The sequence below is a fragment of the Electrona antarctica genome, assembly GCF_951216825.1.
Source record: "Electrona antarctica genome assembly, chromosome: 11".
NCBI lineage: Eukaryota > Metazoa > Chordata > Actinopteri > Myctophiformes > Myctophidae > Electrona > Electrona antarctica.
The window spans coordinates 52162649-52179329 of NC_136792.1; the positions used below are offsets into that span (position 1 = coordinate 52162649).

Consider the following 16681-nt stretch of genomic DNA (forward strand, 5'->3'; position numbering starts at 1 on the left):
GGCCTTGGAACGCCTCTGAATCCCCCAGGAGGAAGTTACTGATGTTGCACTGGAGAGGGAAGTCTGGAGCACTCTGGTGGAGCTGTTGCCCCCCGCGACCAGACTACGGATAAGCGGTTGAAGATGGAAGGATGGATGGTTGGCATTATTTCAACTTCAGAGAAATGAAAGTGAAAGTTAAGAAATCGAAGGAAAGGGAGAGTTATGCATCTTGCCCCCCCCCCATCCAGATGCCACACCCCATTTGTAGACAGATATTAGAAGCTGAACCGTTGCCCAGTTCTTCTGTTGAACAGCAACATGCATCTAGTCACAGTGATCCTTGGAGTTCTGCTTTTCCCAAAAGGTAAGTATTTTATTGAATGATAATATGTTGGGGTTTGATGCATGTGTTAAATTATATTTCTCCATATAAATAATCAATCATTTCAGTGTTGTTAGTGTTGTGTGTGTGTGTGTGTGTGTGTGTGTGTGTGTGTGTGTGTGTGTGTGTGTGTGTGTGTGTGTGTGTGTGTGTGTGTGTGTGTGTGTGTGTGTGTGTGTGTGTGTGTGTGTGTGTGTGTGTTCTAAATCTAGTCAACAATGCCTGCATAGCCGACTGAGGCTATGCACTGGACAAATGTGCATGACATAATAAACTAGAAATATGAGGAAATGTTGTAGGGAGAAACAGTATCCAACAATCAATGTCCGACAGGAGTTTTCATGTCATCTATGGTGATTAGTATTATTGCCATCACCATGAGTGGGTCAGTCGTGTAACTTTACCGATGTTAAACTGTGTATGTGTTCAACAACACAGCCATGCAAAATTACATTGACAGCGCGAAAGCTTAAATCCCTAGACTCCTTCAAAACAAACTCAAAGAGCACCCCTATTTTTCTATACTGTATGTTTTCCCTTTTTTCTAACTGTGTATATGATGATTTATTTATTTCTTCTTTTTTTTGCATATTAGTGTATATTTGTATGACTTTAAGGCCCTCATTTATCAATTGAGTGTAAAATCTGCCCCAAATTCAAGTGTAGGTTTCGTAGTACACCCACGTCGCCACGGCATTTATAAAGTGATCGCAAACAGCTGATCCTTCCTTAATTTCGTTCCGACTAGGCTAGGAAACCATAGTTACATGACGAAAAAAGCTATTGCCTTGCTGCCCCCCTCACCCCCCCTCTCATACACACACACACACACACACGCGCACACGCAACTTGCAAGCCCAACTGTGTGTTGTACCTCAATGATGTGTGCTGCCGTCTGCTGGTGGATACTGGTGTGGGCTGGTCTCTCCTGAACATGGATACCTACAATAACCTTTTCAGTTCACTGCCCCTGTCCGCGCCCTCTACTGCCCTGTATGGTTATGGGGGGTCAGGCATCGACCTGCTGGCGTCTCTCCAGGGGACTGTCTGCTACGGCAGGGGTTCTCAACCCGTGGTTGACCCCTCGAGGGGTCGCCAAATTATTTTTTTTATTTATTTTTTTGCAACTGAATGGCTGTAAAGTGGAAATGAAGAGTTTACATAATACACATAGTACATGCATACACCTTCCCTAATGATTATATCTGGTTTCAGTATTTATTTATGGTGTATTGTCTCTATTATTAAGGTTATTGTAGCAGTCAATGAAATGAAATGAAATGATTACTATATTTACCCAGGGTATCTGGGCTAAGCTCAAGAACTTGTTTCCAGCCAGGCCCTGCTCATAGAATATTTCATCGTAGTGGTTCAATGCCTTGTTCAAGGGCACTTCAGCGGTGGTAATTTTAACGTGTCGGACCGCTGATTCGAACTGGCGACCTTCCGGTATCAAGACCGCTCCGCAATCCGTTCGGCCACCGCTGCCACATTATTGGGGGTCGGGAGGGGGCGGGGCGGGGGTCCCGAGACGTTGCCAAAGCATTTTCGGGGGTCCCCGGCCAAAAAGGTTGAGAACCCCTGTGCTACGGGACTAAGACTGTGCCTGGCTGTGTCTTCCAAGTGGCCCGCCGTGGGGCTAACCTGCTGGACCTGTTCACCGCTCTGGGGTTCTCTGTCCTGGACACGGGGGGGGGGGGGGGGGTCGGCCATTATGACTGTCACCCATAGAGTATATATATAATAGAGACTGAACTGGTGCGAAGCTCCGCCCCCCCAGCTATTCATGTCAGTGGAAGTTGCTCAGTGGCGTTTTGAAGCACCCGGAAGACTGCCGGAAGTACCGTCTGAGAACGTCTACTTCCGCATTTGACCACCAAATTTTGGTGGTCAAATGCGGAAGTGCAACCGAGCGCTCAATGTTAAAGCCCAGCTGCACGGGGTTTCCCGGTCATGAATCCACGGGTCCGCCTGTAGTCCCTCCTCCTACCACTAGGGAGGAGAGCTTCAACGTTGGAAAGCCTGCCTGCCCCCTTGCTGTCACCACGCCATGGCAGCAGAAGTGGCCGTCTCTGTTTCCTGGTCTGGGCTGCCTCTCTGCTTTCGCCCACCAACCCCTCAGTTAAGTCTGTCGTCCAGAATTCAAGGATTTGCGCCACATTCTAACGATTTTCCAAAAATAGCAGATCTACAAGCTCGTAGCGCGCCACCGAGTGGCGCGCTATGAGCATGTAGATCTGCTATTTTTCAACAGCTAAAGCATAACAATGTTTAAAATACCAAAAGGGGTTCTCGCCCAGAATGGGATTATACCCATTCTGCAAACTGTAAATACAAATTTCAATCCATCCATCCATCCTTATTGATTGATTCGTTTATTAGACATAATGTATAAACAGCAACAGAGTACAGTACGTCAAACACTACAGTCCAAAAGGGATAGCAGCACCAAAACAAAAAGTCCTTGCGGTCTTGTTTCCATTTAGGCCCGGCCTATATGCAATCAATTCATAGACAATTATAGCAACAGACGGTCGCTAAACAATTTGGATATGGCAAAAAATAAAAACTATATTAACCAGGTGCTCGACGGAGATATAAACAGGTGATCAAACGGGATTAAGGCATAAAGAAAAAAAGAGACGATGTTTCGATGTTTCAACCTAACCGGTCTTCATCAGGGCAAGACCGGTTAGGTTAAACATGTTGGCAGTTGCCTTTTTAATTTAACCCATTTAGGCCTGACGTCGAAATTAAAATAAAATCTTCTAAATTCTGACAGCTTTCTGAAATAGCCTACCTCATGTTTCTGTATCAGTGGTGCTCAATATTTCATGTCAAGGACCCCAAAAATGATATGTAATTGGCCACCAACCCCCATCTGAAAATAATGTTGTTCCAGGAACCCCTCAGAAACAAAGATTTGAGTAAAAAATGTTGGCTCCGAAAGAATATATATTCAAAGATTTGTGCCGCATTTTCACGATTTTTCAAAAATAGCAGACCTATTGAACAATATTATTGAGGCTTTTGAGGTGGGGTTTAGCCAAGACCCCAGTGAGGCTCTCCAACGTTGAGGCGCTCGGCCCTAGTGGTAAGAGTGGGGACTGCAGGCGGACCCGTGGAGTTATGACGAGGAAACCCTGTGCATCTCGTTTGCATGCACTTCCACATTTTGGACAAGGACTATTAAAAGAGGACAGGGAGCGAAGACCGTGGACTGTGGACTCCATGTGCTCCCTGGAAGGAAAGAAACATGCGCAATTGAGACCAAGGAAGCTGAACACGGAAGTGTTGGCTGCATATAGCCTGCATTGTGCATGTTTCTTTCCTTCCAGGGAGCAACATGGAGTCCACCGTACGGTCTTCGCTTCCTGCCCCCTTTTAAAAGTCCTTGATTTTGGACAACAAAATTTGGTGTCCAAAAATGCTTCAAGTTTGCTTCAAGTTTCCAAATAATACACATGCATGGTGGACTGTGTGTAAAGAATTAGCGTTCAGTCGTATTAACCTCTATGATGTAGGGCATTAAGCAACTAGTCGACTAGTTTACTAGTAAATCCACTAGTCGACCTTGCTGGTACTAGTTGACTAGTTGATAAGATTTTTGATTTTGTAGGCCTCAATATCAGGTAGATTATAGCTATAGTCACCAATGTACACAGTTTTTAAATGTACACATATGTATAAAAAAAAAAAAAAAAAAAACTTTTTTTTAACATAATAGGTGGTTAAACAACTAGTCGACTAGTCGACTAGTAAACTAGGCAACTAGTCAACTAGTAAAAATGACTAGAAGTGAATGCCCTACTATATGATGTCGCCCCTCTGTTGCCTTAGCCCTGTCTGCCTTGACATGCTACGACTGCACGGAGGCACTCCGACTCACAGGAGCCTGCACCGAGGTACAGACAGACTGCCCTGCTTCGCAGCAATGTGGAGCCTCAGCAGTCAGGACATCTCTGGGTATGTATGTATGTATGTGATAAGCTGTGGTGGGGGGGAAAAAAAGTACTCACCGTTATTTACTTAACCCATTCTGACGATTCTAAAAATGTCTTCTACATCCTGACAGTTTTCTGAAAAAGCTATGTTTCTATGTCAGTGGTTCTTCGATTTTTCAAAAATAGCAGACCTACAAGCTCGTAGCGCGCCACTCGGTGGCGCGCTATGAGCTTGTAGATCTGCTATTTTTCAATAGCTAAAGCATAACATAATGCTAACACCAAAAGGGGTTCACGCCCAAAATGGGTTAAGTAAAAGTATCAATACCGCAAAGTAGAAATACTCGCCTGGGGGGGTCAGATCAACATCTGGAATGAATTCTGTACTGGCCATATATGGAGCGTGTCCTGAGTATACAGGGTTTGAGGAGGTCAGATCAACATAAGGAATGTTAGAACAGGTTCAGCACTCAGCTCCATATACAGTATGAGTATGGAGATCTGAGGGTGGCAGCGGGGGCAGCGTCTTGAGTGTACAGGGTTTGATGAGGTCAGATCAACATAAGGAATGTTAGAACAGGTTCAGCACTCAGCTCCATATACAGTATGAGTATGGAGATCTGAGGGTGGCAGCGGGGGCAGTGTCTTGAGTGTACAGGGTTTGATGAGGGCCCAGTTAGGGCAGGGCCTGTTGAGAACTCTAGTTTTCGCCGGCTGCCGGGCGCGGCTGCACTTATAACTTTGGGTCAGGGCAGGCCCGTCTAGAGTTTGAATGGACAGTTCCAGACCCACAGGAACGCACCCAGGGTCCGAAACGGTTGAGAAATGACAGAGTTGTGGGGGTCCCTCCCTCCTCTACTGTACCCTCTACTGTACAGAGCAACAGAGTACTGTACTGTACTGTACTGTACTGTACTGTACTGTACTGTACTGTACTGTACTGTACTGTACTGTACTGTACTGGCACACCCGAAATCACCATAGTTAATATGTGCGTGTGTGTTTGTGTGTGTGTTAGGTTGCGCACAGGTGGTGAAAAACAACCATGCTGTTTTCGTGCTCAGACGCCCACCCACCCACACACATAGCTCCGTAAGGGAGTGGTTGCACCACTCAAAAATCTAAATCTACAGAGTAACTTCAAATAAATTCAGTCACGCTGTCACGTGTCACGCTGAGTACATGCAGCGCTCTCTCTATCACGTTGGCCTTAAAGCCCATTGGCTAATGTAGTGCATGACAGATGATGCAATGGCTCCGGCTGCTCTTCTCTGTGCGGTATCGGGTATCCGTCGCCACCGTACGCGTTGCGTCTCCGTCGCGTGCGTCAAAAAACGATCCGGGGCAATTTTAATGCAGTCACGCAACGCAACGCGGGCAGTGGAGCCACCCTTCATTGATTAAAAAGGGAACATTCCCTGACGGTGACGGAGACGCGACGCTGACGCGCCCGGTGGAGCCCGGCCGTTATCAAAACAACGCTCAGTGGAGTGGAGGATGCTCGGCATTCTTGTTCTTAATTTAACTCGGAGCGTGGACATGGTGAGCAATAGTCTCTCTCTGGTTCTGATATTAAGGTCATACAGATAGAAGTATGCATGGTATTGGTTACACAAAACAAGGGACTAATTTCGCTCCTATGCCACCAACATGTGGAACGCCCTACCAACAGCCGTTAAGACACGTGAATCCCTTGACTCCTTCAAAACCGCTCTCAAAGGGCACCTACAATTCAAAACTGGCCCCCGTAAAAGTCTGAGTCCACCCCACCTTCTCCTTACTGTTACATGTTTTCCCCCCTTTAATTTACCTCCTTATATGATGATTTCCTGTTTTTTTGTATAGAAGTGTATATTTGTACGTCTCTAAATGTTCTGATGAATTGAAAATGGTGGACCCTGTTGTAAACAAGTGTAATGCTTTATCAGTGTGTCGTCCACAGTAACAGTCTTTGTATTGAGTTGTGCTTGAGTTGTGTGTATTGATGTGAAATGTACCCATTCTGGAAACTGTTAATAAATACTTCAATCAATCAATCAATCACCTCTATGGCTAACAATACCTGAACACACTGCTTGCATGTGCTTCTAAGGAATGAATCCACAACAACAACAACAGTGGGTAATGTTGTTTGTTTTCAGCTGGGATTAACGTGGAAGTCAAAGTGAAGTCTTGCCTGCCGTCTGCCAGTTGTGGTCTCAGTGGCTCTATGAACGTTGGAATGACCAAGACAAGTACTGTCAGCCAGTGCTGCTCCACTGCCCTTTGTAATGTCCACTATCCCACACGTAAGTACCTATAGCGTGCGTGCGTGCGTGCGCGCATACTGGTATCAAACTAGTTTGGAAGCGCTCGTCGGAAGTCACTGAACGGCCTTGTTTGTAGTTTGGAAATTGCACATAATGCAGGAGGCAGCAGCACGACATGCTAATAAAAACGAGTGTTTCCAAACTCCAACACTTTGAAAGATAATCATCACCTGCACGGAACATGTCTACGGTGGATATTGCAGATATAAAGAGGATAATTCAAGCTTGCCGTATACAGCTGCAATGTATTTTCTATTTGGATGAATGGGCTGTCAATGGAGGGTGTTTGTTGCTCTAGATTCAACCCATTATAAAAAACAATCTAATGTTGCAAATTGCGGCTATGCAAATAATGTGAATGTTATTTTGTTGTTCAGCGTTGAAGGAATCGTGTATATGACCATTTAAAAAATGTAAACCCTCCAGCTCCCTCCATCTCTGCTACTCCCAACGGCAAGAGATGTTACACCTGCGAGGGCGACACATGCTCCACCATCCTGTCATGTTCTGGTGGCGAGGATCGATGCATCTCCACAAGAGGTATAACAACGAGTCTGTGGTTTCACATGTTCTCCTGTTTGGCCAAATATTTCACATTATTCTTCAGCTCTCAGAAGAACGTTCAATTAAGCAATATTACACTTGAGGGTCGTGCTTTACAGTCGTTAATGACACGCCTGCGTTGCTGCAGCTGGACGAGCCGATAGGCCAGTTCCTACAAGCAGAAGTGTCATTATATATATTGCATATATTGCGATTATACAAGTTCAGTCAGACAACTCACGAATAGATTTATTACAGAATGAGTAATGAGTGTGCATATGATATTTGACTTGGCGTTTGGCTCTGCTGGATTTCTCCCTGCTCTGCAAGATTAAGCAACAACATAAAACATTAAAAGCAGGGAGATAGATATACAATAACCCCCCATGGGGAACATAAATAGCAGATTCGGCACAAACAAGGGACTAAATTATTTTCGCTCCTATGCCACCAAAATGTGGAACACCCTACCAACTGTCATTAAGACATGCGAATCCCTTGACTCCTTCAAAACCGCTCTCAAAGGGCACCTACGGATGGCTGCAATTCGAAACTGGCCCCCGTAAAATCTGAATCCCCCCCCCACCGCCCCCCCCTTTTTCCCCTCACTGTATATATTTCTTTTCCCTTTTTACCTCCTTTATGATGAATTCCTGTTCTGTCTATAGAAGTGTCTATTTGTACGTCTCTAAATGTTTTGATGATTTGAACATGGTGGACCCTATTGGAAACAAGTGTAATGCTTAATTGGGTCGTCCACTCACAGTTAACAGCCTTTGTATTGAGTTTGTGCTTGAAATGTACTGTAATTCTGCAAACTGTTAATAAATTCTTCAATCAATCAATCAATCAAAGCCCACCGGTGGTGCTGGGGTGGAGGTGGGAAAAAACATCACATACAACCAGGGACCATATGCAGAGGAAGGCAGGAAGAGCATGCAGTCTGGTGAGCTTAAGTAGCCCGCCCAATTGGTCAGCTGACTGCCGCATCGGCGAATGACGTGAGGGACTTGCACACACTGTACACCCACATAGTAATGCAGCATGTTAACCCCTTGAGTATAGTATGCGCCTTTGAGCATGGCATTACCTCCCTTGAGGTTGTCTGAATGAACTAACTCCGCAAGCTACGTCTCATTTCCCCAAAACACATTTTCACAATTTCATTATAACTAAAAGATATTTGCAAAAAAATATATATACTTTCTTGATGACAGATGTAGCCACTACGACCGAAAAATTTCCCTAGAAAATGGCTAGCCTAGCAACCAGGTCTAGCCTCTCTGGGAGAGCTGCGAGACTCACTCAGCACAGCTGATTTGTAGGTTACGATTAGACGTTCCATCACGCTCGTTTGAAGCACGTCTAGATGGCTACTTCAGTCTTCAACCAATCAGATTGCTTCCTCTAAACGACCCGTTGCATGAATTAATTATGTTTCTCTAGACATGGAGCGTTAAGTGTACAAACAATGGATTAATTATGTTTCTCTAGACATGGAGTGTCCAGTGTACAAACAATGACGTGTTTTATCATGTCTGTTCACAGTGGAATTCGGAGGCTCTGCGCGGACCGTGAAGGGCTGCGTCTCAAAGAGCCTGTGCGTGTCGTCGTCGGGGGCTGACACTCACGCAATTCCAGGCGTGTCAGCTACAGTGAGCTGCTGTGAGGGTGACCTGTGCAACAGCGCTACCAGCACCGCTGTTAGCCTGTTGCTGCTGGCAGCAGCGGTGCTCTCTTTTGCTCTGTTCAACTGAAGGTTTCGCTGCTTCAGTTCAAGAGATTCTATAACAAGAGACAAAACTCCTTAAAACTGTTTAAGTGCCAGGGACGTTAAGACGAGCTGAATCTAATTATGCACTGATTGCCAGGGACGTTAAGACGAGTTTATTTTTTTATCCATATTTTGAAAATTCCTCTAATCTGGTGTGCAGGTGATGACATGCACATGACATGCACAATAGAATTACATTTTCTTTCTTTTATCCCATTATAAAATGGGCTAAAATGGCACCCAGGACCAAAACTGGTGTCCACCAGGTGGCGCTGTTAAAGGACAACTTTGTTTTTCCTTTTTTCCCAAACCAAGGTTCATGTTTTAGGTCGTTATTAGAGAATATAGAATAAAGATGAGAAAACGAATGCTGCTTTCATTCGTTTTAACAATTCTAGCTGTTTTTGACAGGGGGGCGGGGGCATTCGAACAAGTGGCTAAATATGTATTTTAGTTTTACGGTGATCTTTTGTGGCAAGATGTAATTTCCTGGGGTCTAGTAGGACTATAGTACTGTAAATAACAAAGAAATCGCTGTAAAATGTTGTCAAAAAATACATTTTTTATCACTCCAAGACACATGCACATACTGATATTCTGAGTTAATGTCAATGTAACTCCACAAACACACACATAAACATTCACGGGCGCACACACATGCACCCTGAAATTCTGAATGAATACGTTACTAATTTCTACTTTGATCCATTCATAAATATCATAAATAATTATAGTAGTATGCATATTTCTTGCCGTTCAACATGCACAGACCAGTTGTGTAGAAGCATTACACATAATGATATAGTAGAATAGGATAAAAACAGGTTTTTGTTCGTACACGTACACCATGACTTTTTAATGTTTTTTAAAGCCGTCATCACTCCAAAATGGCGACTGCACGGAGCGCTGGTTGTTACTATTGGACTTAAAGGGGCATTCCACTCATTTTCAACATTTTACTATGTCATTAATATACCTTAGAGCCGTTGTGTGGAAATAATAAAAACGTCCCCCCCATTCTGTGTTTCCTAGAACTGGAGATCTGAAAAAAATCGATGATGATGTCATCAAGATGTGTTTCACCATGTTAATGATTTTTTCGATACTTACAGTTCTAGGAAACACAGAATGGGGGGACTTTTTTATTATTTCCACACAACAGCTCTAAGGTATATTAATGACATAGTAAAATGTTGAAAATGAGTGGAATGCCCCTTTAATGGGAGTTTCATCTCTGGTTATCGAATCTCTTTGGTTTGAGCCTTATCTCTGTAAGATCTCTTGCTGCTACTGGTGCAGGTGACAGTGCTTTGCAGTGGGTTAAACGTATTTGTCAAGCCCAAAGGCATGCATGGTCCATGCAGCTTCGCAATAGAATTGTCTGTTACAAAATGTTGCCTCACTCACTCACTCACTCACTCACTCACTCACACACACACACACACACACACACACACACACACACACACACACACACACACACACACACACACACACACAGTCACACACACACACACACACACACACTACCCTAGAACCATTCGTTTCTAATGAATTTGAAAAATAACCTTTGAGCTCCGAATATTAGCTTGTTTACAACTGAAACGGACTTCCTCTTCTAAATAAGAGCCACATGTAATGATTAGTCAACACTAGTTTTATTTCTAAGTCTACTTACAGGACATTAATATCACATTTGAGTTCCTTTTGACATTTTTGTAACATGTAAACACAACATCTTATTATGCATATCGCATTCTCGCCGAGAAATATTAGTTAAAAAAAAGAATGGTTCAAGCCCATTAATTAAGATTCGAGTGCCAACCCTAACGAGCGAAGGTTCGAACCCCGAATGTTCGGGGACAGCCTTAACACACACACACACACACACACAGCTGTATGTCATTCTTTTGTACTCTAAGGTTACAATGAAGGGTTTTCATTGAAGTGGATTCACTTCGAACACATTTTCAGCTTTGAATGATCCTACTAAATGTATATCATGCCAGTTGACGGGGTCCCAAGGGGATCACCGGACCACTATTTACATAAACATCCTATCTACCATACTGAACCTCTACTCCAAAGGCCACCATCACCCTGTCACAGGCTTCCACCACCCTGTCACAGGCTTCCACCACCCTGTCACAGGCTTCCACCCCAGCAACCGAATTCAATTAAGCATTTTAAGGGGCGAAAGACAGAGCCAAGATGGGGACCACTGGAGACGAGTAGGACTAGGACCTCAGTCATGAGGAGCGCGTGACAGCGCGTCGGCCACCACGTTCTCCGTCTCTGTTCACTTTTCAAAATATATTACCTTCCAAAGCTGTGAGCACAAATAATCTGACGCACGTGGTACCAGTTGTAACACTTTACTACTTGATGTAAAGGAAAAATACAGGTGAACAAAATGTCTTAAAAGGTTACATGGTGTGTGATAACATGTGGTAGAAAAAATATGTGCTCTCTTATCTCTACATCAACTTCACAGCTTCTGACAAGCTCAAACCGGAGGACAGGAGAGTAATTTAGACATCAAAGAAAAAGGAGCACCAATCACAAACATTCAATCAAGAACTGACCAATCTAAGCAAGGCAGTTAAAAGAGTACTCTGCTGCACTAATTATCATGAGATCAAACACTGCTGCATAGAATAGGCACAATCAAGCAAACACGGTCATCATGACATGACCTCATAAAGTGGCTCTAGTCTGTATAAATGACAACAGGGGTACTACCGCCTACATAAAACGTCAAAGTGTTGCAAAGCTATTATGAATTGAATGCAGGTCTACTACAGGCTGGTACATGGTGGTTCTCAGGTGGTATGTTTACTGACCATGTGTGGTCTAGATATCTCCAAATCTTCCTCAGTGTTACACCAGTGGTTGTGTTATTTTATTGTTTTTTTTTTATATCGTTATTGTTGTTTTATAGGTCATTCTGTGTGTGCAGGGCCAATATTACGCATTTAAGTGCACGTGCGTGCACCGTGTCCGATGTCGATGTCGATGTAAATGCCGTTATATATATGAACACGGATAGGATGATAAACAAGCGATGTCCGTCCGCTGTGCGTTTGCATTTGAGCTTTCGTTAGTCATGTTTCACCTGACACAAAGAATAAAGAATAACATTAAATGAGCCTTGGTTTTTCTTTTGTCCAGAAAAAAAAAAGGAGAATATTCTTCAGAACATCTGCAGATACAAAGTAGACTCAAGCAGTGCATGCTTTTATTATCTGCCTGTGAACCATTATCTTTGTTTTGTTTGCTAGTGGCAGAACCTCCAGGCATGAATGCAGATTGCACACAGGACTGAATCTACAGTACACATATGTATAGAGACAGAGGGGTTAAAAAAACAAACTGCCTATATTAAGTAATATATTTCACAATATATTAACCACTTAACTGCTTCTTCCAGGCTCTACTGCCTGGAAGAACTTTCTGGAGGAACTAAAAAAATGTTCATAGAAAATGTAAAAACATCCAGCTCAAGTTAGGAGGTTTTTGTCAGGACATTAATATCACATTTGAGTTCCTTTTGACATTTTTGTAACATGTAAACACAACATCTTATTATGCATATCGCATTCTCGCCGAGAAATATTAGTTAAAAAAAAGAATGGTTCAAGCCCATTAATTAAGATTCGAGTGCCAACCCTAACGAGCGAAGGTTCGAACCCCGAATGTTCGGGGACAGCCTTAACACACACACACACACACACACAGCTGTATGTCATTCTTTTGTACTCTAAGGTTACAATGAAGGGTTTTCATTGAAGTGGATTCACTTCGAACACATTTTCAGCTTTGAATGATCCTACTAAATGTATATCATGCCAGTTGACGGGGTCCCAAGGGGATCACCGGACCACTATTTACATAAACATCCTATCTACCATACTGAACCTCTACTCCAAAGGCCACCATCACCCTGTCACAGGCTTCCACCACCCTGTCACAGGCTTCCACCACCCTGTCACAGGCTTCCACCCCAGCAACCGAATTCAATTAAGCATTTTAAGGGGCGAAAGACAGAGCCAAGATGGGGACCACTGGAGACGAGTAGGACTAGGACCTCAGTCATGAGGAGCGCGTGACAGCGCGTCGGCCACCACGTTCTCCGTCTCTGTTCACTTTTCAAAATATATTACCTTCCAAAGCTGTGAGCACAAATAATCTGACGCACGTGGTACCAGTTGTATCACTTTACTACTTGATGTAAAGGAAAAATACAGGTGAACAAAATGTCTTAAAAGGTTACATGGTGTGTGATAACATGTGGTAGAAAAAATATGTGCTCTCTTATCTCTACATCAACTTCACAGCTTCTGACAAGCTCAAACCGGAGGACAGGAGAGTAATTTAGACATCAAAGAAAAAGGAGCACCAATCACAAACATTCAATCAAGAACTGACCAATCTAAGCAAGGCAGTTAAAAGAGTACTCTGCTGCACTAATTATCATGAGATCAAACACTGCTGCATAGAATAGGCACAATCAAGCAAACACGGTCATCATGACATGACCTCATAAAGTGGCTCTAGTCTGTATAAATGACAACAGGGGTACTACCGCCTACATAAAACGTCAAAGTGTTGCAAAGCTATTATGAATTGAATGCAGGTCTACTACAGGCTGGTACATGGTGGTTCTCAGGTGGTATGTTTACTGACCATGTGTGGTCTAGATATCTCCAAATCTTCCTCAGTGTTACACCAGTGGTTGTGTTATTTTATTGTTTTTTTTTTATATCGTTATTGTTGTTTTATAGGTCATTCTGTGTGTGCAGGGCCAATATTACGCATTTAAGTGCACGTGCGTGCACCGTGTCCGATGTCGACCTAAATGCCGTTATATATATGAACACGGATAGGATGATAAACAAGCGATGTCCGTCCGCTGTGCGTTTGCATTTGAGCTTTCGTTAGTCATGTTTCACCTGACACAAAGAATAAAGAATAACATTAAATGAGCCTTGGTTTTTCTTTTGTCCAGAAAAAAAAAGGAGAATATTCTTCAGAACATCTGCAGATACAAAGTAGACTCAAGCAGTGCATGCTTTTATTATCTGCCTGTGAACCATTATCTTTGTTTTGTTTGCTAGTGGCAGAACCTCCAGGCATGAATGCAGATTGCACACAGGACTGAATCTACAGTACACATATGTATAGAGACAGAGGGGTTAAAAAAACAAACAAACTGCCTATATTAAGTAATATATTTCACAATATATTAACCACTTAACTGCTTCTTCCAGGCTCTACTGCCTGGAAGAACTTTCTGGAGGAACTAAAAAAATGTTCATAGAAAATGTAAAAACATCCAGCTCAAGTTAGGAGGTTTTTGTCGAAGCGCTTTTTAAAAAGCCACTTCATTTGAGAAGAATGTGGGGGATCTTTGTTATATATAACAGCCTCATGAAATGCTTGCATTGTTGTTTTTGATTGATTGAATAGTTTATTGAACATAAATGTTAACCCATTTTGGGCGGGAACCCCTTTTGGTGTTAGCATGATTATGTTATGCTTTGGCTATTGGAAAATAGCAGATCTACAAGCTCATAGCGCGCCACCGAGTGGCGCGCTACGAGCTTGTAGGGCTGCTATTTTTGAAAAATCGTGAAAATGTGGCACAAATCTTTGAATATATATTCTTTCAGAAGACTTTTTATTTTATTTATTTTTTTAGCCGCGCTCTGGAATCATTAGTTGATTTGACCCCCAATGCAACCCATTGATGCTGAATGCCAAGCAGGGAGGCACTGGGTCCCATTTTTGGTCTTTGGTATGACCCGGCCGGGGATCGAACCCACGACCTCCCAGTTTCAGGGTGGACACTCTAACCACAAGGCCACTGTCAGGTGGGCAACCCTTAATGTTTTATTTACCAGCCAGTGGCAGGTGGGCAACCCTTACCACTCCTCTACCCTGACTGATACCTAATTTACCAAAACCTAATCTGCAGTTACCACTTTTCTTGAGTTGTCCTGACTGAAGTATAGGAACCATTCATTCAAGGAGCCCTAGATACAAAACATCAAAGCAAGAAAAATAATGTCTCAAGTAAACGAAATGACTTGAATCCAAAACCCAACTTTAATAATACTGCACATACAAAGTGTGATCATTGTGTCAAAACATAACACAAACCAATTCTATCTGGAACATTTTTTTTGTTTCCCCCCCCAAAAAATGTTTTCGCACACACCTAAATAACATATGAACTCTGTCTACAGTGTCTAGACGAGGCAAATTGAGAAATAAAAAAAAATGTCTCGTTATGTAACAAATAACTAGCGTCTGGCGGGTTTGGGATGGATGAACACTTTGACCGGCTTGCTGAAGGGGATGGTGCCCTCTATGGTGCCCTCCGGTGGCGGGAGGCTGTCGGTGCTGTCGCCCCAGCCTGGTTTGGACGAGGAGGAAGACGAGGAGGTGCTGTAGGCCAGGAGGAGCCTCACCTCGATCTGACTCGGCTCTGAGAATGAAAGGACGAGAGAGAAGGAGGGAGGAGGTCACAATATGAGAGATGAACCTAGCCCGGGCACAATCACCAAAAATATATCATGATAATATATGTGGCCAAATTTGACTGAGGGACTGCCATTGGATTCGTTTTTGTCATTTGAAAGCAGGGAATCATAGCTTCAAATTGACATATTGGTTGTTCAGTTTGACCCACCAGTTTTGGAGATATGGCTTATAGAGTAAGGTCTCGCAGAAAACAGCGAGTTGAGAAAACAGGTTCACTTCTGTGGTGTCTAACATTACACCTATAGCTACATGTTTAAGCATTTATTTCATATTTGCATGTCGATTTCAGCTCTGACACTTATTTCAGACATGCTCTAGTATGTGAAGAGTCTGGATAAAAAAAAAAGGGTTTTCTTTCTGTACTTATACATATGTATGGTACAAAACACTGAAGTCCTTAAACCAGAAACCTAACCGCAAGCACGGAAGCAGCAAATCTTTGACCGCATGTCCGACCGCTGTGTCCGCATAACGGCCCGTTGGTGTGTCTAACCTGCGTGTGCATCTCTGACCGATTAGCCAAAATGTTAGATGTTAGACCCTGACGAAGACCTTCTAGGTCGAAACACGACAAAAATGTAATGTTTTTGTTCACATGACTCCCTGTTTCCATATATGGTGTTATCATCATATACCTAGTTGTGTGCTGAAGTCGCACACCGGAAATGGCAGATCTACAATACAAGCTCAGAAGATGTCACAGCGTGCGTGCGCACATGCATGCGTGCGCGTGCGTGCGTGTGTGTGTGTGTACAGACCTGTCCAAGCGGTGTGTGACAGGTACACCTGTGTGATCAGTCGGTGTCGGTTGGGTCCAGGCTTCCTGAAGTCTCCGGGTTTGGGTTGGATGACGTGAGACTGCCCGTCCGGATACAGAACCTAGGGACACAGAGGGGGTGTGTTTAAACATGCTACTGTAAATGTAGTCCGGATACAGAACCTAGGGACACAGAGGGGTGTGTTTAAACATGCTACTGTAAATGTAGTCCGGATACAGAACCTACGGACACAGAGGGGTGTGTTTAAACATGCTACTGTAAATGTAGTCCGGATACAGAACCTACGGACACAGAGGGGGTGTGTTTAAACATGCTACTGTAAATGTAGTCCGGATACAGAACCTACGGACACAGAGGGGGTGTGTTTTAACATGCTACTGTAAATGTAGTCCGGATACAGAACCTAGGGACACAGAGGGGGA

General features: G+C 43.5%; 2 protein-coding genes across 2 annotated transcripts in view; one reads left to right on the top strand and one right to left on the bottom strand.

Annotated features, from left to right (window-relative positions):
- Positions 1 to 252: 252 nt before the first annotated feature.
- Positions 253 to 9025, top strand: LOC306931961 (uncharacterized protein). The gene is made up of 5 exons (XM_079513666.1): positions 253 to 346; positions 4205 to 4330; positions 6450 to 6596; positions 7044 to 7157; positions 8709 to 9025. The coding sequence occupies exons 1-5, from the start codon at positions 301 to 303 to the stop codon at positions 8915 to 8917; spliced, it is 642 nt and encodes a 213-aa protein (XP_079369792.1). The 5' UTR covers positions 253 to 300; the 3' UTR covers positions 8918 to 9025.
- Positions 9026 to 15019: 5994 nt separating this feature from the next.
- ints4 (integrator complex subunit 4) overlaps positions 15020 to 16681 on the bottom strand; it is a 37924-nt gene continuing 36262 nt past the window's right edge. Inside the window, exons 23-24 of the mRNA XM_079514411.1 lie at positions 16239 to 16359; positions 15020 to 15424 (exon numbers count right to left, since the gene is read on the bottom strand). Of these exons, the coding sequence (XP_079370537.1) occupies positions 15240 to 15424; positions 16239 to 16359 (306 nt within the window). The 3' untranslated portion in view covers positions 15020 to 15239. The remainder of the gene's footprint in view (positions 15425 to 16238; positions 16360 to 16681) is intronic.